Raw genomic sequence first — 27,073 nt, forward strand, 5'->3', positions numbered from 1 at the left:
CCACTGGGAGATCCTGCTTTCTCTGGCGGACAGAGTGTAGGTGTTCAGCAAAACGATCTCCCAGTCTGCGTCGGGTCTCGCCAATATATAGGAGGCTACATCGGGAGCACCGGACGCAGTATATCGCCCCAGCCGACTCACAGGCGAAGTGTCACCTCACCTGGAAGGACTGTCTGGGGCCCTGAATGGTGGTAAGATGGGAAGTGAAGGGCATGTGTAGCACTTGTTCCACTTACAAGGATAAGTGCCAGGAGGGAGATCAGTGGGGAGGGATGGGGGGGGGGGAATGAATGGACAAGGGAGTCGCGTAGGGAGCGATCCCTGCGGAAAGTGGGGGGGGGGAGGGAAAGATGTGCTTAGTGGTGGGATCCCGTTGGAGGTGGTGGAAGTTACGGAGAATAATATGTTGGACCCAGAGGCTGGTGGGGTGGTAGGTGAGGACCAGGGGAACCCTATTTCTAGTGGGGTGGTGGGAGGATGGAGTGAGAGCAGATGTGCGTGAAATGGGGGAGATGCATTTAAGAGCAAAGTTGATGGTGGAGGAAGGGAAGCCCCTTTCTCTAAAAAAGGAGGACACCTACCTCATCCTGGAATGAAAAGCCTCATCCTGAGAGCAGATGCGGCGGAGACGGAGGAATTGCGAGAAGGGGATGGCATTTTTGCAAGAGACAGGGTGAGAAGAGGAATAGTCCAGATAGCTGTGAGAGTCAGTAGGCTTATAGTAGACATCGGTAGATAAGCTGTCTCCAGAGAAAGAGAAAGAAAGATCTAGAAAGGGGAGGGAGGTGTCGGAAATGGACCAGGTAAACTTGACGGCCGGGTGAAAGTTGGAGGCAAAGTTAATAAAGTCACCGAGCTCAGCATGCGTGCAGGAAGCAGCGCCAATGCAGTCATCGATGTAGCGAAGGAAAAGTGGGGCTCAGATACCAGAATAGGTTCAGAACATAAATTGTTCACAAAGCCAACAAAAAGGCAGGCATAGCTAGGGCCCATACGGGTGCCCATAGCTACACCTTTAGTTTGGAGGAAGTGGGAGAAGCTAAAGGAGAAATTATTAAGAGTAAGGACCAATTCCGCTAGACGGAGCAGAGTGGTGGTAGAGGGGAACTGATTAGGTCTGGACTCCAAACAGAAGCAGAGAGCTTTGAGACCTTCCTGATGGGGGATGGAAGTATATAGGGACTGGACATCCATGGTGAAAATAAAGCGGTGGGGGCCAGGAAACTTAAAATCATCGAAAAGTTTAAGAGCGTGAGAAGTGTCACGAACATAGGTCGGAAGGGATTGAACAAGGGGGGATAAAACCGTGTCGAGGTATGCAGAAACGAGTTCGGTGGGGCAGGAGCAAGCTGAGACAATAGGTCTGCCAGGACAGGCAGGTTTGTGGATCTTGGGTAGGAGGTAGAAACAGGAAGTGTGAGGTGTGGAAACTATAAGGTTGGTAGCAGTGGATGGGGATCCCCTGAGCGAATAAAGTCGGTGATGGTGTGGGAGACAATGGCCTGGTGCTCCTTTGTGGGGTCACGATCGAGGGGTAAATAAGAGGAGGTATCCGCAAGTTGTTGCTATGCCTCGGCAGGGTAGAGATCAGTACGCCAGACTACAACCCACCCCCCCTTATCGGCGGGTTTAATAGTAAGGTTAGGATTAGTGCAGAGGGAGTGGAGAGCAGAGCGCTCGGAAGGAGTAAGGTTGGAATGGGAACAAGGTGCGGTGAAGTCGAGATGGTTGATGTCCCGTCAGCAGTTAGCAATAAAGAGATCCAGAGCAGGCAGAAGACCAGAGCGGGGTGTCCATGAAGAGGAGGAGGGTTGAAGACGGGAGAAGGGGTCATCAGTGGGGGCGGAAGAGTCCTTGCAGAAGAAGCAGGCTCGGAGATGGAGACAGCGGAAGAAGAGTTCCGCATCAAGGGAAACACGGAACTTGCTGAGGTGTGGACGAAGGGGGACAAAGGTGAGGCCCTTACTGAGGACAGAGCGTTCTGCCTCAGGCAGTTGAAGGTCAGAGGGAATGGTAAAGACCCGGCATGGATGAGAGCTGGGATCAGAGGGGGGAGGGGGGAGGCGGGAGGGTGGGGGTGTCAGTGGAGAGGGGAGGGTTGGGGTGAGAGGAAAATGGAGCCTCTGAGGGCCCAGGAGCTGATGGTGGGATCTGAGGGAGACGAGGTTGCAGAGTGGTGGTGGGGGAAGGGGAGACGGGAGTCACAATAGCGGTACGTGAAGACCCGGCCTAGAGTTGAAGGCTGGAGTCGCAGTTGGTGGTTGCGCAATCGCTTTGAAGGTGTCCATGATTGTTGCTGGAGTCCGGGTTTCGAAAATGCCCTGAGGTATTGGAGCCGGCAAGATCAATGGCAGAGGCCGCAATCTTAAGTTCATGCCTGCTAGCGTCAGGGCCAGCAGGCTCTGGGGTCTGCAGATGTAGGACCTTGCGATCTTTACCTAACATGACAAAGTTAAAAAAACGGCAATTGCAGGCATGGATCCGACGGAGGATGAAATAACGGGTAGGACCATTACAGACGGTGAAGAAAGTGTCCCGAAGATGTGGAAGGGTCTGGGATAGGGACACCAAATACCTCCTTGTGGCGGAGAGGGTCGCCTTCAGAGCTTGACGGAAGAAGTGACGAGAGGCAGAGTCAATAAAATGCGAGTACCTGGGATCCTCAGAAGGTCCAAATTGAGAGGCTTGGAAACGAATCCTAAAACCAACTGGAGTAAGTTGGCGACGGAGGCACATTCCAAGAAAGGATATATGGCTGTGATAGCGAGTCTGAGTCAAAATGTGGTCGAAAAGTTGAAGAGCCGAAGAAATTACAGAAGGGGAGCAGTGAGAAATGGTTTCACTGAACTCCCATCGAAGAGAAGATTTAAACTTCTTCAGTGTAGGCATCACCGGAAGAGGCTTCGCAGTAGTGAATTTAAAAACGCAAACACGTGGAATTCTGCAGATGCTGGAAATTCAATCAACACACATCAAAGTTGCTGGTGAACGCAGCAGGCCAGGCAGCATCTCTAGGAAGAGGTACAGTCGATGTTTCAGGCCGAGACCCTTCGTCAGGACTAACTGAAGGAAGAGCAAGTAAGAGATTTGAAAGTGGGAGGGGGAGGGGGAGATCCAAAATGATAGGAGAAGACAGGAGGGGGAGGGATGGAGCCAAGAGCTGGACAGGTGATTGGCAAAAGGGATATGAGAGGATCTACATGTTTTTCACTGTATGTGTACAGTTTGGTAATTTTACTTTTATCTCAAGTGGGAAGGACACGGTTGCCACAAAGAACTCCAATCCTAAATATTAAGATATCTATTTTCGTCATTCCCCTATCACCAGTTGTGGCTTCACCTGCAAAAGGCCCACGTTCCATAATTTACTCTCAGACTGGACATCTCTCTACTTCCTTTTGCACTCTTAAAGTTCTAATGAAATGCTTTGGGATACAAGTCAGAATAAAGGTCTATGAATACTGCTGCCATGTGTAAAATCTCAATATAGCTATATATTTGACAGCTTTAAATCACTTATGCAACTCATTAATTATAATGATAGCAGTAAACAACTAGGACCAACAGTATCATTATATGGGTGTAATTCTAGGAGTTTCTGGAATGAGCTGATCCAACTGAAAAAATGACTGAACCTCAAAAGTGGAGATGCTTACATTTGGAAAATATTCTGCAGCATGGTGTCTGCTTTTACTGCAACTCTACTTCCTTTTTTAAAATTAAAATAAAAAGGGAAACTAATGATTTTCCAGGTTGAAGACAATCGTCAATGACTTGGACCATAATAATCTCACACTATATTAGCAATTCTAAAATATATCATCACCAGGACCTCAACACTGTGAGTTGAAAGGTTAATAATCTCAAATGCATGGGCAAGTTGTTGTATTTCAACAATCAATTTCAATAACTGCTCAATGCTAAACATCACTTAATGATGAGACAGTATCCATTATTAAAGACCCCCAGCACCTAGGGCATGCCCTTTTCTCACTGTTACCATCAGGTAGGAGGTACAGAAGCCTGCAGGCACATACTCAGAGATTCAGGAACAGCTTCTTCCCGTCATTCGATTCCTAAATGGACATTGACCCTGTGAACACTACCTCACTTTTTAAAAAATATATATATTAGTTCTCGATTTTTAATCTGTTCGATATACATATAATGTAATGGATTTACTTATTTACTTAGAAGATTTTCTTCTTCTATATTATGTATTACATTGAACTGCTGCTACTAACTAAACAAATTTCACAACACATGCCGGTGATAATAAACCTGATTCTGATTACTTTTGAACCTGACTCAGATGCTCAACTGCTCAACATAGTGAACACACTGCAACAGAAATTTTCCTCTCTTGGAAGACAAGATGCCATATAACTACTACCAATAGATTATCAAAGCAGCTAATACATGTTGATCAGATCAAGTGGTCTGGAGGAGTGTGTAACCATTAGTAGAAAGATCATAAGACCATAAAACATAGGAATGGTATTAGGCCATTTGGAGCAGAGTTGGGCCATTTAGCACAGTCTGCTCCACCATTCGATCATGGCTGATTTATTTTCCCTCTCAACCCTGTTTTCCCACCTTCTCCCCATAATCTTTAACTCCATTACTAATCAAGAACCCATCAACCTCTGCTTTAAATATACCCAATACTTGGCATCCACAGCTGTCTGTGGCAATGAATTCCACAGATTCATCACCGATGTCAGATATCGTGTCCAAATGATGGACAAAGATTATTGAAGCTATCAAAATACTATCTAATACTCTTTCAAACATCTTGGAATTTATCCCAGTTAACAAAATGTAGATGGTGTTATCATTCCTCCTCTCTTTCCCATGACCCTTGTGCCTTTCTGCTTTGGGACAGCCAGAAACTGTCGTCAGTGCAGTCACTAGCTACTTAGCTACAAGAAACTGCAGATTACAATTGACAGACAGCAGCTTGAAAAAGCACTTTGCTTAAAGAGTTGGATAGGAAAATGTACATGGCAAGTCAGTAAGCATGACTGGACTCCAACCAGTGCAACAGAAGTTTAAGTAACAGATCCCAAAGCAGCAAGATCACCCAAAAATTTCTGAACACCTTTCACTAGATGGGGTATTAAGTAAAAGTGTTGGGACTTTATGTTACAGCTGTACAAGATTTTGATACTTGGAACATTGACTGCTATTCTGGTTGCATGGTGGGATGGTGACCAAGCTGGAGGCTACAAGAAGATTCACCAGTACATTACTTTGACTGGACAGTTTGAATTATAAAAGATGATGGGATTGGGTAGAGCTTTACTCTCTGGAGCAAAGGAAGCAGAGGGGTGACCACTGAGGTCCATAAAGTAATGAGGAGCACAGAAAAGATGATGGTTACAGTGGTTTTCCCAGGCGAAGGGAATTTAAAACTAGAAGTTATAGATTTAAAGGATGAGGGGAAAATGTAAAGGAAACATGAAGAGCAAGTTTCTAAGAGTGTATATGTAACAAGGGAGTGGTAGAGGTAGATTCAATTACATTGTTTACCAATATCCTTAATAACCAGATATCTCCAGTTTTCTTAGCTCTGATGAGTAGATAATTTAACTCAACTTAGTCTTAAGTGGCCTATTCTTAAATTAAGACCATTTCTAGCCTTCTCAATCTGAAAAAACATCCTCCCTGCGTAAAGCATGTTGAACCCTGTAAGAATGTTTCCACAAGATCTCCCCTCATTTTTCCAAACTCTCAAGATCACAGTTCTCTTCTATGCAGTCTCCTCCAATCTCAAACTTGCTAATCTAGAAACAGTCGAATACATCTTTATTGCACTCTCTATAGCAAATACATTCTTTATCAAACTGTATATGAAGCTCCTAGTGGGTCAACATGCAGGTTATACAAAAGCAGCAAGACATCTTTACTCCTGTGCTCTGACAGTCTTGTGAGGACAGAATTTAAAGATTTTAACTAGGAGGGGAGGCAATGACAATTATGATCGAAGGAGACAATACTTTTTTATTTTTCTTCAATCAGAACTTAATGATCATCTCTATCTGAGCTGGGCAAGGTGGTACAAAGACAATGAATCAAGGATTATGGCAGAGAATAATAAGTCATTTGTGATACTCCAGAGTGAATTACATAAATTTGTTTCTATTACGCTATTCGTAGCTCAGTGTGAAAAAAGCCACTTCTACCAGGATATTTGTAGTTCAGAGTGGAAAAGTCCCTTGGATTCAAATAGGTTGTGTTCCCCTTGTGGGATTACAAATGATGCAAATGCAATGTGTTACTCCCTGAACCATGGGAAAATCTGGCTCTCGCTGTAAAATCCACATGATTGTGCTGTTCCTTTCTGCAAGAAATACCCCCTCCATGAGTATAGAGGCTCCAAGAATTTCCTGTAAACTGGCGTGACAAATAGTAGCAAAAGCTTCTTGAAACGAGTGGTGGCTAAAAGATTGCAGGCTCTCATGACCTCAATGCAACAAGCAGAGCTATCAAATGATCTGTGGTGTAAGCTCTGGCAGCAATATGGAGTTATACAGACCAGATGTTAACTTTAGGAATAGAAGTTATTTTGCAGAGCTTTAATTAATAAAATGATGAACACTATTGCAAATCACATTTAATTTCCTATGTTATCAGCTGTTAAATTACTTCAAATATGAAAGATGCAAGACCAGAATTTTTCCAAGTTATAATTCGTCAGGTCAATGAGGTCAAGCATACCTTTAAACAACCTGGGTGTATTATTTCATTGCAGATGGAGCATTCCATTAAGCTAGCATTAAATTTCTCTGCTTCATCCACCACATTGTCTTCCTTTCCTGCCTCACCGCAGATCTTGCATACTGCAGTGTGTGGTAATACAGGCTGCAATAAAGTAACAGAGGTCAATAGAAGCTGGTCCAAAATAATACAGTACAAAATATTCATAAAACCACCATTCATAATCTTTGCCTACTCTGATATTTTGGACATGGTAAATTTGGTGATGGCAGTGCTTGCAGCGACATCAATCTGTGCTGCAGTGTTCAAGTTTGATTCCCACTGCATTCCAATCGGAGAAAACTCAAGCTTGGTTACCAAATGAACAGAGGCCATAAATCTCCACAAGAGGAGGAGAATTGTATTGAGTCTCCACATTAGGGTACACTAGAGTATCAGCTTCTGAAATTTGATTTAATTCTTACACTACACCATGTGGAATTACTAAACCTAGAGAGAAAGAACAGTCATTGAAAAGAGGCAGGAAGTTGTCGCCTACTTGGTCAGTAGAAGTAAAGATAATCAATGCTTTAAAAAAAATTGGACAGGGACTTGCAGGAAATAAACTTGCAGGACTGCTAGGATAGGGTTGAGTAATGAGAGAACAAGACTGCTCTACAGAGAGCTGGCATTGAATCAGTAGATTGAATATTCTCTTGTAATGTTGGAATGACTCTAAGGCAAACTCCAGGATGATCTATAATCCTTTAGCATAAACTAAGTCTTGAACTACAGAACATCCAGAAGCATAAAAAGCTTTGACAGAATTTATCACTTTCAAAAGACAAAGCTACAGAATAAGTCATTTAACTATGTTATTATTCAGCAATATTTGCCTACTTCCAAAAGCAAAAAATAAACTCATTATCGTCCAGCTTGGGGACATATTTTCATGACAATTAAAGTGGGGACACATTTTCATGACAATTAAAAAACGATATATTTTTTCCACACAAGTTCTTTCACATATTAAAAGTCTACTAAAGCATTTCACAACGATTGAAATACTAAATTGTGACTGCTGTTATTTTGAAGAAATGGAGATTGCTTTCATTTAGGCCACCAACACCAAGTGAGAAGGACCAGTTATTTGTTTTTGATCATGTTTGTGTGTGAAATGTTAGCTGTAACAGGGGGATAAATGTTCTCAGCTGAATAGCACTGCATTTCTTTAGATTCTATTAACAATCACTTAATTGGGCAGATAGGATCTTGGTTTAAGCATCTCAATACTCGATATACTGCACTTCTGACAGCGCAGCAGTACCTCAGTATTCTCCTTTGCATTACATATTTGATGCTGTGTTGAAGGGCAAACTCAATCATTGACTCAAAATACAACCAAGAAACATCAGTTCTCCTAATGCCTTTGCATCAAGCAATATAAAAACCTGAAGTACTCAGTCCTAAGTTGTTTTCACACACCCATTGGGAGCTGCTTGCAGAACATTTGTGGAGGTTTAACAAGCAGATTCCATTCTGATTAGTTGTTTAAATTAGATTTTGCATAATTATTTTTAGAATTACTGGCAAAGATTCAAAACATCGTTATGCAAATATGGTACTAAGTCAAAATAAATTCCACAAAGATCTTATAAGTTAAAAAAACTGGGCAAGGTTCTATTTAATATTATACAAATAATTCCCTTCAGCAATCTTAGAAAAAAATGCTAAATTGATACTGAAAGTGCTCATCATTATACTGTGAGTGAAATATAGACGAGGTTACACAAAGCAAATGAGCTCATGATTTAACAAGTTTCAGCAGCCTTAGTTCCTTGGAAAGTTACTGCTGGTAGAAATAATGTGGGATCACAGCACTTGATAATTTTATTCACATGATAACTAATTGTTGATGACTACTACTGAGATATACAGTCTCTAATTAAGGACAGCACAGCTGAGATCGTGTTTAGATAGTCCTAAGAACCAGGTTATATAGTGCCCTGAAAAAATATTCAACCCCCACAACTATTTTTACATTTTACTGTCTCATTTTGACCTAATCTACAAAACCTTGTACATCACATCAAATCGAAAGAAAAATTCCAAAACCTGTCAACAATTTACTAAAAAATAAAAACCAAAATTGTGAGGCTGAAAAAGTATTTATAATTACCATGCTAACTTTCCCCAGGTGGAATATTACCTTACCAACTCACCCAATTTGTTGATATAAAAGACTGGAGGATCATCTATTTTCAATTAATTCAGAAGAATAAATACCCCCTCTCTCTGTAAGGTCCAACAGTATGGTAGATTTTCAAACCAAACCAAAATGAAGGCAAAAGGGCATTCAAGACAAGTCAGGGAAATTATAATTGAGAAGCACAAATCTGGGGAAGAGTACAAGACCATCTCAAAGGCACTGAACATACCTCGGAGCTCAATAAAGTAGAAAAAAAATATGAAACCACAGCCACACTGCTTAGATCAGGCTGTCCCTCTAAACTTAAGTCATCGGAGAAGATCGACACTTGTAAGAGAAGCTACTGTGATGCCAAGTTACTGAGTGAGCTGCAGAAGTCAGTGCCTGCAAATGAAGATGAGTACATGGTTCTACAATCTCTGAAGCCTTGCTTTCTATAGAGATGCTTTTTAACAGCAGGGACTTGAAATCAGGTCAGAATTGATGGAAAGATGAATGCTGCTAAATTAGGAGAGATCCTAGATAAAAAACCTGCTAGCCTCTGCCAGAAAGTTTAAGAAAATTCATCTTTCAGCACGATGACTCAAAGCACATTGCCAGAGCAACCATGGAGTGGCTTCAAATGAAGAAAAATGTACTTGAATGGCTAAGTCCTGACCTTAACCCATACAAACATCTCTGGCAAGACCTCAAGATTGCTGTCTACCACAACTCCCTAATTAAACTAGCACAGCTTGAGCAATTATGCAAGGATAAAGGGGCAAATCTTGCTCCATCACAATGTGCAAACTCACAATGTGCAAACTCAGGGGCTTATCCAAAAAGACTACTGGCTGTAATAGCTGCGAGAGGTGATTCAAGTTCAGAGAAAGGGGGATGAATACTTTTGAACTGTTGACATTTCAGTTTGAATTTTTAGATTTTCATCCTTTACAATTTTCCCTATTTTATGGGCTCTACTGGGAAAAAAAAGGAGCAAGTGAGCTCAAGGTTGGAGATAAGATGAGAGAGGGAAAAGAGAGTGGGGAATGATGGGGGGTGGGGGGTGGGAGGCATGACTGCAACTTCGAGAAATTGATGTTCACGCCATCAGGTTGAAGGCTACCCAGATGGAATACAAGGTGTAGCTCCTCCAACCTGAGTGTGGCCTTTGTGGCAGTAGAGGAGGCCATGGACTGACAAGTCGGAATGGGAATGGGTAGTGGAATTAAAATGGCTGGCCACTGAGAGATTCTGCTTTTTCCAGCAACGGAGCATAGGTGCTTGGCGAAGCAGTCTCCCAATCTGCATCGGGTCTCACCAATATACAGGAGGCCACACTGGGAGCACTGGATACAGAAGGTGACCCCAACAGACTCATAGGCGAAGTGTTGCCTCACATAGAAGGACTGTTTGGGACCCTGAATGGTAGTGAGGGAGGTGGTGTAGGGGCAGATGTAGCACTTGTTCCACTTGCAAGGATAAGTATGAGGAGGAAGATTAGTGAGGAGGGGCGAACAGATAAGAGAAACCCTATCCCTGGGGGGGGGGTTGGGTTGGCGTGAGGGCAGATGTCCACAAAATGGAAGAGATGTGGTTGAGGGCATCGCTTTAGTTTTGGAATGAAAAGCCTCATCTTGAGAGTAGATGTGGCAAAGATGGAAGAATTCTGAGAAGGGAATGGTATTTTTACAAGTCAACAGGTTGGGGAGAGGCATTGTCCAGGTAGCTGTGAGAGTCAGTTGATATAGACATCAGTAGATAAGCTGTCCCCAGAAATAGAGACCGAGAGATTGAGAAAGGGGAGCCAGGTGTCAGAAATGGACCAGGTAAATTTGAGGGCACAGTAGAAGCTGGAGCCAAAGTTAATGAAGTCGACAAGCTCTGCATGGGTGCAGGAAACAGCACTAATGCAGTCATCAATGTAACATGGGAAAAGTTCGGGACTGATACCTGTATAGGTTTGGAACATAGAGCCCATTTGTCCCTCCCACTGATGTCCTCCCCCCCCTCCCCCCCCCCCGGCACTTATCCTTGCAAATGGAACAGTACTATACCTGCTCCTACACCTCCTCCCTCACTACCATTCAGGGCCCCAACAGTACTTCCAGGTGAGGCAACACTTCACTTGAGAGTCTGCTGGGGTTATCAATTGTATCCAGTGTTCCCAACGTGTCCATGACCTCCTCTCCTGCCGCAATGAGGCCACACTCAGGTTGGAGGAGCAACACCTTATATTCAGTCTGGGTGGCCTCCAACCCGATGGCATGAACATCAATTTCTCGAATGTCCAGTAATGGCCCCCTCCCCCCTTCACTATTGCTCATTCTAACTTTCCTCTCATCTCATCACCTTACCTGCCCATCACCTCCCTCTGGTGCTCCTACTCTTTTCCCTTTATCCCATGGCCTTCTACCTTCTCCTATCAGATTCCTCCTTCTCCAGTCCTTTATCTCTCACCAATGGACTTCCCAGCTCTTTACTTCACCCCTGGCCCCCCTCCTGGTTTCACCTATAACCTACGACCTTTTATTTCATCCTCCCCTACCCCCACTTTCTTAATTTGACTTCTCATTTTTTTCCTCCAGTTCTGATGAAAGTTCTTTTCCACAGATGCTGCCTGGCCTGCTGAGTTCTTCCAGCATTTTGTGTGTTACTTGGATTTCCAGCATTTGTAGATTTTCACTTGTTCACTACAAAAAATTCTCAGTTAAATTGATCGAAATCCCTGGTTGCAATACACATTTATGTGAACAGAGTTGGAGGTTGAATACTGTAAGGCACTTTATCTTCAATTTGCATATAAAGCTCAAGGGTTAAATTAGCTTATTTATTGCATTTGTTGTAAACTTACTAGAAAACAACCATTCATTAGTATCATGACTATAGTTAGCACCTACACCAATGCAAGGAAAACGATCAATCAGCCTTTTCTTTTGCTGTGTTTCAAAAGTGTTCATGGGACCTGATCTACCCTCATCACTTACTCAGATTTAAAGCTAACCTCCAACGTATTCTCCAAAATTTCAAGAGACAAAATTCATTTGACTGTGAAGTTCTTTGTAACGTTTTGCAAAGTTCACCTTTTCAATAAATGTAGTATTTTATTTTTGGATTACTTCAATTTTACAACATAAATTTGCCTTATGTCATTTCTCAAAGCTTTTCACCATCTTTATTTTATTTTGCAATGCACCAACCTGCTCCTCCATTTTAAAAAGTATCCTCAGAGTGAATAATTGTCTTCCCAAATGTATTTTCTTTAAAACATGACTGTCAATCACACAAGGTAAACACAAGGAAATTTGCAGATGCTGGAAATTCAAGCAACATACACAAAGAAAGCTAGTGAACGTAGCAGGCCAGGCAGCATCTATAGGAAGAGGTACAGTCGACGTTTCAGGCCGAGACCCCTCGTCAGGACTAACTGAAAGAAGCGATAGTAAGAGATTTGAAAGTGGGAGATCCAAAATGATAGGAGAAGACAGGAGGGGGAGGGATGGATCGAAGAGCTGGAAAGTTGATTGGCAAAAGGGATAAGAGGCTGGAGAAGGGAGAGGATCATGGGACGGGAGGCCTAGGGAGAAGGGGGGGGACCCAGAGGATGGGCAAGGAGTTATAGTGAGAGGGCCAGAGAGGGAGAAAAAAAGAATGAATGAATGAATGAATGAATAAATAAATAAAGGGATGGGGTATGAAGGGGAGGTGGAGCATTAACGGAAGTTAGAGAAGTCAATGTTCATGCCATCAGGTTGGAGGCTACCCAAACGGAATATAAGGTGTTGTTCCTCCAACCTGAGTATGGCTTCATCTTGACAGTAGAGGAGGCCGAGGATAGACATATCAGAATGGGACATGGAATTAAAATGTGTGGCCACTGGGAGATCCTGCTTTCTCTGGTGGTCAGACATTCCGTCTGGGTAGCCTCCAAGCTGATGGCATGAACATTGATTTCTCTAACTTCGGTTAATGCCCACCTCCCCTTCGTACCCCATCCCTTAATTATTATTTTTCTCCCTCTGTCCCTCTCACTATAACTCCTAGCCCATCCTCTGGGTCCCCCCCGCCTTTCTCCCTAGGCCTCCCATCCCATGATCCTCTCCCTTCTCCAGCCTCATATCCCTTTTGCCAATCAACTTTCCAGCTCTTGGCTCCATCCCTCCCCCTCCTGTCTTCTCCTATCACTTCGGATCTCCCCCTCCCACTCCCCCTCTCAAATCTCTTACTATCTCTTCCTTCAGTTAGTCCTGACGAAGGGTCTCCACCCAAAATGTCGACTGTACCTTTTCCTATAGATGCTGCCTGGCCTGATGTGCTCACCAGCATTTTTTGTGTGTGCCGCACATAAGGTGATTGTCCTGTGCCTAGAGTGACTTTATGGAATAAAATCAATGTATACAAGCTAACATTTATATTTATTGTATTTTTTATTATTGTGTTCTTTATCAAATTGTGTTGTTTTTTGGCACTGCACTGGATCTGTATTAACAATTATTTCATTCTCCTTTACACTTGTGTACTGGAAACAACATTAAACAATCTTGACTCTTGAATTATTGTTGGGATTTATTATTATGTGACAAGAAAAAGAATGACATGCTATTTCCTTTCCTTACACAGCAGTTAACCACAAACCCATCCAGTATCAAGCAAAATAAAACTCCTTACATCAGCAGTTATAAGAAATGGATGTGCAGACACATGTAATAGGACATACTTTAATTGTATTCTCAAAAATATCATTTCCATCTTTATTTTCAACTAAATATTATATATAATTTCATCAAAAATATTTGGAATTGTGCACAATACTAATGGTTTTTCCTCCTTGGGTTAATGTTGAGAAATTAAACCTGATTGGTTACAACAATCTGAAAAGTAGACACAGAATATCCTTATCAACACTGAAATGGATTTCCAGGTTGATACCAGCCAGAATAATCAAACAATTATGCACTGCACTTACAGCAATACATTGCCTCTTGATACAGGACTGCTTCATTCTGCCAGGGCCTCCAAACTTCTTCATGTCTTTGCAGAAGTGGCATTCTCCACACTCTGTCCGCAAGCAGGCTTCGCATTTGCGACATCGCGTTCTGCGTCTACGCGCACCACTGGTTGATTTATGAGGAAGGATCTTGGGTCCTGATGAAGGGGTTGGCCGAGGTTTTAATCTTGCTGAGGCCCTGGACTGTAAGAAAGTAAAGAAATTTTTTTTTAAAAATCATACAACACTCAAAAAGAACTTCACGTTAAAATTGTCACATTTTTCCATCCATTCAAAGAAAACCGGCAGAAATCCTAGTCATTAATCCATATAAGAGTACTGTTTTAAAAGAAATCAAGTAGGCCATTCTCTACTTGGTCTCTCTGCATCAAGCGCAATATACAACTTCCCAATATGCTTCAGTTAATTAATATTTTGCAGATGATGTGAATGAGACGCATGTATTCAACTTTAACAAAATAATCCATCCAGAAAACAAAATGTTGCCACGGTATGACAAAGTCTGCAGATACTGGAAATCCAAAGCATTGCACACAAAAAGCTGGAGGAACTCAGGTCAGGTAGCATCTATGGAAATTAATAACTAGTTAAGTTTCAGGCTGAGACCCTTCTTCAGGGGTGACAAGGACAGGGGTAGATGCCAGAATAAAAAGGTGGGGGGAGGGGAAGAAGGTGATAGTTGAAGCCAGGTGGGTGGGAAGGGCAAGGGCTGATAGGAGAGAAGAATGGACTATAGGAGAAAAGGAAAGAGGAGAGGGCCAGGGAGAGAAAGAGAGAGAGAGGCAAGTGAGAAGAGGTGAAAGGTCAGAGTGGGAAAGAGAGGAAATACTGGAGTTTTGTTTTGTCAATTCAGAACTTGATGATTTGGTACACAAAGTTTCTAAGCCTCATCTGACTGGCTACTCTTGGGAGAAACAAATGAATTTTGATGCAAGAGTTTCATAAATGGAGGTTTCATGGGACTCAATGACAGACATACCAGAGTTGTTCAATGGGTTACACATAGATAAATCAAATACATGATAATCAATATCTTTTGAGGAAGGAATCAGACTTATGGTTATCATCACTGACTTATATGATGTGAAAAATGTTGTTTACAAACAAGTAAAGACATGAAAACTACTATAAATTACAAAATGTAAGTGTAAAAAGAATAAAAGTAGTGCGCATGAACTTTTCAGAAATCTGATGGTGGAAGGGAAAAGTTGTTCTTTTATCTTTGAGCTAGATCTTCAGGCTCCTATATCTCCACCCCAATGGTATATATCAAAAAGAGTGCATTTTCTGTAAGACGATGGTCCTTGGTCACTGGTCCCCAACCACCGGGTTGCGGACCGATACCGGGCGCAAAGCATGTGCTACCGGGCCGTGAGGAAACGATATGATTTGGCGATATGAGTCAGTTGCACCTTTCCTCATTCCCTGTCACACTCACTGAGCTTGAACGCACGTGAGGTCATTACCCACACGTCATCCACATCAGCGCAGGAAGGAGATCAACTCCTCGAGCTTGCAAATGACGATGGGCTGAAAAGTATGTTTGACATAACATCTGTCGGTATTCTGGATCATAGTCCAGGCTAAATATCCTGAGATAGCCACGAAAGCACTGAAAATGTTGCTTCCATTTCCAACATATCTCTGCAATGAATGCAATGAAAACTAAATTGCGGAATAGACTGGACACAAGGAACCCCCTTCGAGTATTGCTGTCTCCCATCACCCTTCGATGGCACTGTCTTGTTGCAGGGAAACAAGCCCAGGGCTCCCACTAATTCATGATATTGGTGTGTTGCAATGATTTTATATGTTCATACAGGGAAAATATGTGCTGTGTTTAATATCCAAACATAAAATGTTATGATGCTATTAACTTAAGTGACTTATATAACCATATAACAATTCCAGCACAGAAACAGGCCATCTCTGCCCTTCTAGTCCGTGCCAAACGCTACTCTCACCTAGTCCCACCAATCTGCACTCAGCCCATAACCCCCCATTCCTTTCCTGTCCATGTACCTATCCAATTTTTCGTTAAATGATAATATCGAACCTGCCTCTACCACTTCTACTAGAAGTTCATTCAACACTTACTTCAAGCTCCCCTGTTCTCCCCTGATAATTGACTTATCACTATATTCATGCGAGGAAAATACGCACTATGCGCTGTGTTTAATATTAAATTCATTAGATAAATCCTTTTAGAAACGAAATTGAGTGCATTAGCCACTTATCACCTATATTCCGGTTGTGATTAACACCCCCTCCCACCCCGAACAGAATCGCCAAAAATGATTTGTAGGGGGAAAAAAAACGGCACATATATGCATGCGCAAGTCACACATGCGCACACAGGTGTCCGCGCAAGGCTTCATGGTCATGGTAGTCTTTCTCGGGGTAAACACAACGTATTTGGCTGCTACTCTTGTCCGTTGGCAACCCTACCCCGGGTCGGCCGGTCCGCAAGAATATTGTCAATAATAAACCTGTCCACGGTGCAAAAGAGGTTGGGGACTCCTGTCCTTGGTGATGGATGCTCCTTTCTTGAGGCACCAGCTCTTGAAGCTGTCCTCAATGGTGGAGAGGGCTGTGCCTGTGATAGAGCTGGCTGAGCTTAAAACACACTAAAGCCTCTTGAGTTCCTGCAGATTGGAGCCTCCAAACCAAGCAGTGATGCAACCAGTCAGAATGCTCTCCACTGTACATCTATAGAAATTTGCAAATCTTTGGTCACATCCCAAATCTCCTCAAACTCCTAATGAATTAAAGCTGTTAGTGTGCCTTCTTCGTGGTGCATCGATGTGCTGGGTCCAGTATTGATTCTCTGAGATGTTGATGCCCAGGATAATGAAACTGCTCACTCTCACCTTCAGTGACCCCTCAATGAATACTGGGGAGTGTTCTACCAACCTCCCTTTCCTGAAGTCCATGATAAATTTCTTGGTCTTGATGACATTGAGTGTGAGTGTCGTGACACCACTCAACCAGTTGATCCATCTCATTCCTCTACACTTCCTCATCACCATCTGAGATTTCTCACAACAGTGGTGGCATCTGCAATTTTATAATTGTGCTCATCCCACAGTCATGCGTAGAGTAGAACAGAGCAGTGGGTTAAGTATGCATTCTTGAGATTAAGTTGTCAGTGAGGAGATGTTATTATCAATCCATACTGTCTTTAGTCTCTGATAAGGCAGTTGAGGATTCAATTGCAGAGAGAGGTGCAGAAGCCTACATTTTGAACCTTGTTGATTAATACTGATGAGATGTTGGTGTTGAACGCTGAGCTGTAATTGATAATCAGCAGCCTCAGATAGGATTTTTTTTTTTGTTGTCTAGGTGCTCCAAAGCAGAGTGGAGACACAGAGAGATTGGTCCCATTGTAGACCTGTTGTGATGGTGGCGAAATGCAGTGGGTCCAGATCCTTGCTCAAGTTGAACTTAATTGAGTGACTGACTGACCAACTAAATCAATGCTTCAATATACTCTGATATTAAGGGCTAATTTATAAATTTATAATCAAGATACTACACAAGTCAAATTATAGTTGCTAACCATGCTTTTATGGATTTGTGACAAGCATAGACAATCTGTACTGCTGAAAAGCGAAGAAAAACAACAGTAACCAATAAAGTTGTTCAAGCTTTGTTTAGCACTATTGCTGGTTTTAGAAGTTGCCAAAGGATTATAATAAAACTGCATTAATTCTGCACTGATTGCTTGAAAATCCTGGTGGTTTGGCCATGTACTTACTTATAAATCTAGAACATGAACCATGGGTCCAGTGTGCATGCAATGCGTGAGACTACGGCCACAGATTTGAAATGCATCTGGGCCAAAGATCAGAAGTATGGTCCTGGTGCACAGCCGGTGGTAGACTCAAGGGTTGGGAACATGAGTTCAAGGACTTGGGCGTTGGGGTTTGGAGTGCTTTGTGTATTTCCCACTCCCTTTAAGTTCATCAGCTTCACGAGAAAGTTCATTGCAAGTTGCACTAGTTGAAGAATGCCCATCCTGTGGATGAGCCCTACAAATCACAATAATGAGCGCTGAAATGATTAAATTCCTAACTTTGAAGCACATGGACTGTATGTGCTCATTCCTACAAACAGTAGAACTAGTTTCCTCTTCCTCTCTGCTTTCTGTAATTGTTCTTTTATATCAGTCTTTTGTGCTTTTGTAGCCATAATGTTATCAAAGAACAGTACAGCACAGTACAGACCCTTTGGCCCACAATGTTACGCCAAACTTTCAACTTAATCAAAGATCAATCTAACACTTTCCTCCCACATAACCCTCCAATTTTCTTCCATTCATGTGGCTATCTAAGGTTCTCTTAAAAAGGATCTAGTGTTTTCCCTACATATATGACAAACAACCTATTCTCATGAACTCCGGTTCTTACTTAGAGCAAGACCTTTATCTTTGTTAAAATTCTTTTCCTCAAAGTTTTATTTCAAATTCAATTGTAAGCAATGTGGGAGAGTGGAAACCCGATTGGATGAGGACTAACTGATCAGGAGGGATGGACTACAGGGGTATAAATAACACCCAACTAGACATGCCCAGGCATCATCTTTGATGAGGATGGCAGAGTTTTTCATCGAATGTCAGTTATAATCGATACCTGTACCCAGCTGGAAGCATTTATTCTCTTAAATGTGCCTAGTGTATCTGCCTCTACCACCACCTCTGGCAGCATGTTCCATGCACCCACCACTCATTTTTTAAAAAAATCATCTCTGACATACTCTTCCCACCAGCCCCCATACTTTCCTCCAATCATCTTAAAATGATGCCCTCTTGGATTAGCCATTCCCACCCCGGGAAAAAGGCACTGGTTGGCCTCTATCTCATACACTACCATAAAGTTATTTTTGTGCATTTCTTACTTGTATGCGTCTGTCAAAGCTCAACCTTCATGTTACATGGTAGTTATCCCGAGGTAATGTGCAAAAGAAAGTGAAACAAAAGTATTCTGGGGTATTAACAAGAAAATGTCTGGAATATCTACTTGTCCAGTACTAAAATTCCAAGGGTGCCATATTATCAGAGATTTTCTATACAGTTTTTATTCGTGACACTCATCCATCTGTGTTTTACATAGAGTGCACTGTACAGTACCTGATATGTCCTGCTAAGAAAGACGCATGACAACGTGTAATTGCTGGTTCAAAAGTTAATAAGTACAGACAAGAGATGTTGTGTGTCAGGTTCATGAAGAAAGACTGTTCTATCAGAATCAGGAACTCAGGTCAGGCAGCACCTATGAAAATGAATCATTCATCTCTTTAGACGCTGCTATGACCTGCTGAGTTCCTCCAGCATTTTGTACATGTATTTTACTTTTTTTTCTCACCCCTTATGGGTGGTATGAATGTGTATTTTTCCCCCAATCTCATGTCCTCCACCAGAGGCCTGGATGGCTTGAGGGTTCGGTGCAGTATTTTTGCTGTTCCTAGTAATGTGCTCTTCTGGACCAAGATCTCAGATGTTGTTCCTGTGATTTGTTGGGGCCACTCTGCCAATCTAGGTGCCACAGCCTCAAGTTCTCCTAACACCACTGGGATTGCTCTGGCTTTAACCTTCACATCCTTTCTATTGGCTCTTTCAAGCCCTGGTATTTCTCCAGCTTTTCATATTCTTCCTTCCTGATGTTACTGTCATTTGGGATTGCTGCATCTATTAAAATTGCATTCTTCTGTTCTTTATCCAGTATTACTATGTCTGGTTGATTGGTCAGTACCTGCTGTCAGTCAGTATTTGGAACTCCTACAGGATCTTAACTCCATCATTCTCCACTACCTTCTCTCGTGTTTCACATTTGGACTTGGAAGTGTGCAATCCATACTCAGTGCAGATGTTCCTGTACACAATTCCTGCAATTTGGTTGTGCCATTCAATGTATGCTGACCCTGCCTGCAGCTTGCACCCTACCCTACTATATGCTGGATGGCTTCAGTGGATTCCTTGCAGTCTGCATCTTGAGTCTTGTCTGGTGTGATAGACCCCTGCTTCTTATGTTCAGCGACTGTTCTTGTGCAGCCATGAGCAGCCCTGCCATTTCCAGCCATTGGTAGCACTCTCTTATGTCAGCCACCTCTGATATCTGGCGATGGTACATCTCCATGCAGTGGCTTGTCCTACTATGGCCTCAGGTCCTCTTGCCCTGCTTCACCCACTTCTATTTCCATATCCCCTGCTTGCTGTCTGAGGTATTCTCCTAGTAGGTTGTCCTTAGGAGCCATCTTCCTGACATACTTGTGGATGTTTCACATTTCTTCTAGGACTGTGTTCTTGATACTTCCTAGTCCCCATCTTCCTTTATTCTGGCAGGTATACATTCGCTCGTCGTTGGATATTGGGTGGAACCCTCCATGTATCGTTAGTACTTTCTGGGTCTTGATGTCAGTGGCTTCTAGTTCGTTTCTAGGTCAGCACACTATTGTGGCTGGGTATCTGATGACTAGTAGGGTGAATGTGTTGATGCCTCTGATCTTGTACTTCCCATTCAGCTTGCTTTTTAGGACCTGTCTCACTTTTTGGAGATATTTGGATGGTGTAGCCTTCCTGTGTCCTCATCGTGGCTTCCATGCGCCTAGAGGACCCCCAGGTATTTATAACTGTCCTATACATCTGGTATGTGGCCTTCAGGTAACTCCTTCAGTCTTGATGAGTTTGCCTCTTTTTACTTCCCCACCCCCGCCAACCCCACTGCACTTTTCCAGTCTAAATGACATCCCGATGTTTCTGCTGTACACCTTTGTCAGGTGGAATAGTGAGTCAATGTCTCTTGCAATTCCTGCATACAGCTTGATGTCATCTATGTACAGAAGGTGGCTGATAGTCACTCCATTCTTGAACCTGTACCCATATCCACTCTTTGAAATGATCTGGCTGAGGGGGTTCAAGCCTACGCACAGCAGCAGTGGGGATAGTGCATCACCCTGGTATATTCCATATCTGATGGTCATTTGTGCTATTGGCTTTGAGCTAACTTTCTAGCATTGTCCTCCAATGGCACATTGAGATTTTGATGAAGGTCCTTAATGTATTGCTGTCCTTGTACAGAGACAGGCTTTCCAGGATCCACGTGTGGGGCATTGAGTCTTATGCTTTCTGGTAGTCAATCCAGGCTCTGCTTAGGTTGATTTGCCTGGTCTTAGAATCTAACATGGCTCCATTACTAATCCCCCTCTGAGCAGGGCTCAGAAAGTTACACACATTCCTTCAGTTTGGTGGCTATGATGGAGCTTCCATATTGTTGACAGGGAAGTTATAGCCCAGTAGTTTGATGGTGCTGCTCCTTTGTGAAGATCCTTCATTATGAGTACTGTTCCTTCTTGAGTTAGCCAGTGAGGGTAGGAGCTTGCTTCAAGCAACTGGTTCATTTGAGCTGCCAGCCGAGTATGCAATGTTGTTAGTTTCTTCAGCCAATATGCGTGGATCATGTCAGGCCCTGGTGACGTCCAGTTCTTCATACTTGCCACCGTTGCTTGACATCTGCTGCTGTGACGGTGACTAGTTCATTCTCTGGGAGATTGCAGAGGCTTGCTTGTAGGTCTTTCAGCCATTGGGCACTGGTGTTATGTGATGCTTCTTTCTCCCATATACTCCTCCAGTATGCCTCAGTTGCTGTTTTGGTTGGTTCAGGAACTGTGTGAAAACTTTTCCTGGTTCTTTGGAGAAGAGTGCATTTATTCACTTGGCCTCTGTGCCCTTAGTGTACCTCTGTAGTCTGGTAGCCAGAGCTGATAACTATTGCTTTGTAGTTTCCAGGGCTTCGGCTATGGGTGCGTCTCTGTACTTCCTTAATAGATGAGTCTTTGGTCTTCCCACCTTTCCGCAGCTCAGTTAGTCTGCTAACCACCATTCTTATGGTTTTCATCTTGGCTTCCAATCGTTTCTGGGCCGGGGGGGGGTGGGGGGAGGAGAAAACAGTACTCTCCACTGTATTTCATATTGTAGTCCAGCATCTCTAAGTCTGCTGCTGCCGATGCATATATCGGGTATTGGTCTCAGTCATGTTCAAGGTTGCAACTGTGAGTAGTGCTTCATTGGCTGCTTCTAGCATGCTGTCTGATAGAATTTTATCACTAAGTCTGGGAAGTCTAGTTCGTTGATTGACAAATCACCAGTTTAGCTATGATCTTCTCTGATTGCAGCAGCCAGCGTCTATATGCCCCGACGTGAGGTTCAAAATTGCATTTCCCATGTGCAAGGTGATGCTATTACCTTTGTGCTATATGTTTGTGGAGGTGGGGTTTGAACTTGTATTTCCTGATCAGCTCAGTTCTGCGGTGATGTTGTTGTGGTGCATCGTGATTGTATGTCTTCCAACTGCAGATGTGATAGCAGTCCTCTGTTGACAATGTTTAATCGCCGGGTAACCAATTGTTTTCCTGTGACTGCGGATGACTGTCTTTTTCGTTGCTGTTAAAGTAGCAGTTTATAGATGGTGTTCAAGCTATGCCCAGCCACAGTAGGTGTAGAGAGAGTACAGCAATGGGCTAAGCAAGCTTGGTGTCTCAGTGTTGATGGTCAGTGAGATGTTATTTTCAATCTGCACAGATTGTGGTCTCCCAGCGAGAAAGTCAAGGATTCAGTTGCAGAAGGAGGTACAGAAACCTATGTTTTTTAGAGCTTGTTGATTAAAACTGAGATATGATTGTGTTGAACGCTGAGCTGTAATCAACAGACAGCAGCCTGACGTTGATATAACTGTTGTCCACGTGATCCGAGGCTGAATGGAGAGCCAGTGAGATTGAATCCACTGTGGACCAATTGCATGACAAGAGGCAAATTGCAGCAGGTCCAGGTCCTTGTTTAGGCAGGAGTTAACTCTAGCCATGACCAATCTCTCAGTGCACTTCATCACAGTAGATGTGACTATCACTGGGTGATGGTCGTTGAGGCAGTTCACTCTGCTCTTCTTGGGCCTGGTATGTCACACTTTTGAAGGTGGGAATCTCCGACTGCAGATGTGAGAAAGAAGGTGCCTTTGAACATTCCTGCTTGTTGTCTGGCACAGGTTTTCAGAGTGCTACACAATCAGGGCCGGATGCCTTGCAAGGGTTCACCCTCTTGAAAGATGTTCTGATGCTGGTCTCTGAGACAGATCATAGGATCATCAGATGCTGTAGGGATTCATTCGTACAACTGTCATCAGGGGAATGGTGCCTTTTATGCTGGCTTGCCAACAGCGGGATGCAAAGTGAATGGTCATCAAACATGACAAAGATACGACAGTGGATCTCACCTCTAGACTGACACCTCACCTAAAATGCAGCATTTTAGGAAGCACTATGATGACCTTATGAAGGTGAAATTTCTATATCCTACTATAGCTACAGGTATGCAGTGCTTTTTACTCCCAACCCAATAACCACTCAGCCACACTTTTCCTCCCATCCATATTCACTGAAAGCTAGACAGTATGAACACCCCACAATCTACCAGTACCCTGTCGCCCACACTTACAAACATACAAAATACTTCCACTGAATCATTTATTGATGTCTAAGTCATTAGCTTACCTTTACATTACAGACTAAATTTCAAAAATTTGCTGCACATTTAAGTATGCAGGGTTATGCCAGACCTCCTTCTTAAGGCAGTAATTTCTGGTCTGGCAGACTCCTCCATGCTTAGCATCATTTTGTACATTCACCTGGACAAGGCACCAAGCATTTCATTGTGTTTCCCACTCATCTTCTCCTGAGCATATTCTCCTTGTGTCAGAGAAGCCTTTCCCCAGAATGCTTTAGCTAATTTACAGTCTAGCTGGGAAGAGTGATATTTTCTATCCTGATTAAAAGCAATTTTAGTTCAATCTGCAATCAGGGTCTTAAAATGAAAGTAAACTACAAAAACATATGAGCCACGTTAATTGAGTTGTATTGAGTAAAGGCATCTTACTGTATTTATATAGGGTCTTGGTTATAATTGCATGTGGAATATTACATAAAATTCTGGTCTACTAAATTAAGGATAGATTTGCAATAGAGGGAGTATACAAGAAAAGCTTCAAGTCAACAACATAAGAAATAGCAACAAGAGCCCTTCTAGTATGCCCCACCATTCATCAAGATAGAAGATGAGGCACTATCAGTAAAGTATTTTGCTGCACTTTTTCCAGTATTACTATGAAGATATTGCTCTTAATCTCAATCCTATATACCATTTATTCCAAGACTGATCCCTGAATCCTGATTTCTTAGGTAGGGGAACCATCCTTTCCCCATTTACTCTGAAAAGTCCTACTAGAATCCCATATGTTTCAATGGGATCTCCTCCAATTCTTAAACTAGAGAATACTGGCATAGTCTACCCAATCCATCCTGACATGAAGCACCCTGGAAAAAGTCCAGCACACCTTCACTGCACACTTCCCTCCATGCCAAGTATACCCTTCTTTATGGAAGGAACAAAAACTATGCATAATATTACAGGTCAAGTCTCTTCAAAGATCTATGCTATTGTAGTAAGGCATCTTAACTCCTATACTCAATTCTTCTCATAATAAGTCTACATTTGGCTTCCTTCTAACAGGATGGCTTTCAATGACTTGAGTACAAGACCTCTAACATTCTTTTAATATGGACATTACTCAATTTCTCACAATTTAAAACAATGTCCTACTTTACCAAAATGAATAACTTCTCTTTTACACCACACAATATAGCAGTTGGCATATTCTTGCCTATTCACTTAGTTTTGTATCATGGCAAAACTTGGATATATGACATTGGCCTCCCTCAGCCAAATTATCAACAGAGTTTATGAATAACTGGGGACCCACACACCAATTTCTATGCTACTCCATGAAATCGTATCTTACCAACTTGAGAAAGATCTATTTATTCACCCAACATACATCAAAGTTGCTGGTGAACGCAGCAGGCCAGGCAGCATCTATAGGAAGAGGCGCAGTCGACGTTTCAGGCCGAGACCCTTCGTCAGGACCGTCCTGTGCCTCTTCCTATAGATGCTGCCTGGCCTGCTGCGTTCACCAGCAACTTTGATGTATGTTGCTTGAATTTCCAGCATCTGCAGAATTCCTGTTGTTTGTATTTATTCACCCCTCTGTTTTCTGGTGAGTAATCAATTTTCAATGTCAGTATCTTCCCACCATTTCTATGTTCAAACCTCGCTGACTAACCTGTGCAGGACCTTCTGAAAATCCTGCTACACCATATTTACTTGCTCCCCCTTAACAGTTTCTATTGATTACATCCACAAAACAACTGCAGTATCTTAAACCAACTCCTTTTTGATAAATCAATTCTGCACAACCTTGATTATTTAAAGTGATGTGTTATTACCCCAAAGATTCCACTAGTTTCCCTACTGATAATAAGGCTAACAGGTCATACACACCATCTTCCAATCCATGGAAACAATTCCATAATCTAAATATGGAAGACATTAGCCAGAGCAAATGGCAACAAGCACCTCTTAAAACTGTGGCATGTAGATTACTGGGTCCTTGCAATTTATGTACTTGCTTTAATCCTATCAATTAATCATGCATTACTTTTTGACTAACACTCACTTCCTGCAGTTCCTCATTCTCAATAGAGTTTTGATTCTCTACAATTTTACAGGAAAGATGCCAGCATGCATAGAAAATCGGCTGACTGGCAGAAAGCAAAGAGTGGGAATAAAGATCTTTTCTGCTTGGCTGCCAGCAACTAGTGTCAGTCTGAAAGGGTCAGTGTTGTGTTCGCTCTTTTCACATTACACGTTAATGATCTGGATGACAGAAACGATGGCATTCTGGCTAAGTTTGCAGATGATACAAAGATGTATGAAGAAGCAGGATGTGTCAAAGAAACAGGAAATCTGAAGACTTTGACAAATTCTGGAAAGGTGTAATTAGGGTTGTCGTGGTGGGAAATTTTAATTTCCCAAATATTGATTGGCATCTCCCTAGAGCAAGGGGTTTAGATGGGGTGGAGTTTGTTAGGTGTGTTCAGGAAGGTTTCCTGACACAATATGTAGATAAGCCTATGAGAGGAGAGGTTGTATTTGATCTGGTATTGGCCAAGGAACCTGGTCGGGTCAGTTGTCGGGTCTCTCAGTGGGAGCGCATTTTGAAGATAGTGACCAGAATTCTATCTCCTTTACCATAGCATTGGAGAGAGATAGGAACAGACAAGTTAGGAAAGCATTTAATTGGAGTAAGGGGAAATATGAGGCTATCAGGCAGGAACTTGGCAGCATAAATTGGAAACAGATGTTCTCAGGGAAATGAAAGGCAGAAATGTGACAACTGTTCAGGGGATATTTGCGTGGCGTTCTGCACAGGTATGTTTCAATGTGACAGGGAAAGGATGGTAGGGTACAGGAACCATGGTATACAAAGGCTGTTGAAAATCTAGTCAAGAAGAGCTTACGAAAGGTTAAAAACTAGGTAATGATAGAGATCTAGAAGATTATAAGGCTAGCAGGAAGGAGCTCAAGAATGAAATTAGGAGAGCCAGATGGGGCAATGAGAAGGCCTTGTCAAGCAAAGATTAAAGAAAATGCCAAGGCATTCTACAAGTATGTGAAGAGCAAAAAGATAAGACGTGAGACAAAAGGACCAATCAAGTGTGACAGTGGTAAAATGTGTATGGAACCGGAGGAGATAGCAGAGGTACTTAATGAGCGATTGTAGGGATGATTTACAGCAGATTGAAAAAGCTTGAGCATATAGACATTAAGAAAGAGGATGTGCTGGAGATTTTGGAAAGCATCAAGTTGGATAAGTCTCCGGGACCCTAGGCTACTGCGGGGGGGGGGGAGGGGGGGCAAGGAAGAAGACTGCTGAGCATCTGGCAATGAACTTTGCATCATCAATGGGGCGGGAGCAGTTCCGGAGGATTGGAGGGTTGTGAATATTGTTCCCTCATTCAAGAAGGGGAGTAGAGATAGCCCAGGAAATTATACGCCAGTGATTACTTCAGTGGTTGGTAAGTTGATGGAGAGGATCCTGAGAGGCAGGATTTATGAACATTTGGAGAGGCATAATATGATTAGGAATAGCTAACATGGCTTTGTCAAAGGTAGTTCATGTCTTACAAGCCTGAATGAATTTTTTAAGGATGTGACTAAACACATTGATGAAGGTAGAGCAGTAGATGTAGTGTATATGGATTTTCAGCAAGGCATTTGATAAGGTACCCCATGA

At 42.6% G+C, this 27,073-nt stretch overlaps 1 protein-coding gene across 4 annotated transcripts in view; it reads right to left on the reverse strand.

Moving 5' to 3' along the window:
• The window catches only part of LOC134336844 (lysine-specific demethylase 2B-like), a 234,861-nt gene that overhangs the window by 123,752 nt on the left and 84,036 nt on the right, over positions 1 to 27,073 (reverse strand). For 2 of the 4 annotated variants that reach the window (XM_063031410.1, XM_063031409.1), the window contains exons 2-3: positions 13,854 to 14,078; positions 6,721 to 6,864 (exon numbers count right to left, since the gene is read on the reverse strand). In XM_063031410.1, coding sequence (XP_062887480.1) covers positions 6,721 to 6,864; positions 13,854 to 14,078 — 369 coding nt within the window. The remainder of the gene's footprint in view (positions 1 to 6,720; positions 6,865 to 13,853; positions 14,079 to 27,073) is intronic. The other 2 variants (XM_063031412.1, XM_063031411.1) reach the window with 1 other exon arrangement.

Source organism: Mobula hypostoma, chromosome 23, assembly GCF_963921235.1.
Source record: "Mobula hypostoma chromosome 23, sMobHyp1.1, whole genome shotgun sequence".
Lineage (NCBI taxonomy): Eukaryota > Metazoa > Chordata > Chondrichthyes > Myliobatiformes > Myliobatidae > Mobula > Mobula hypostoma.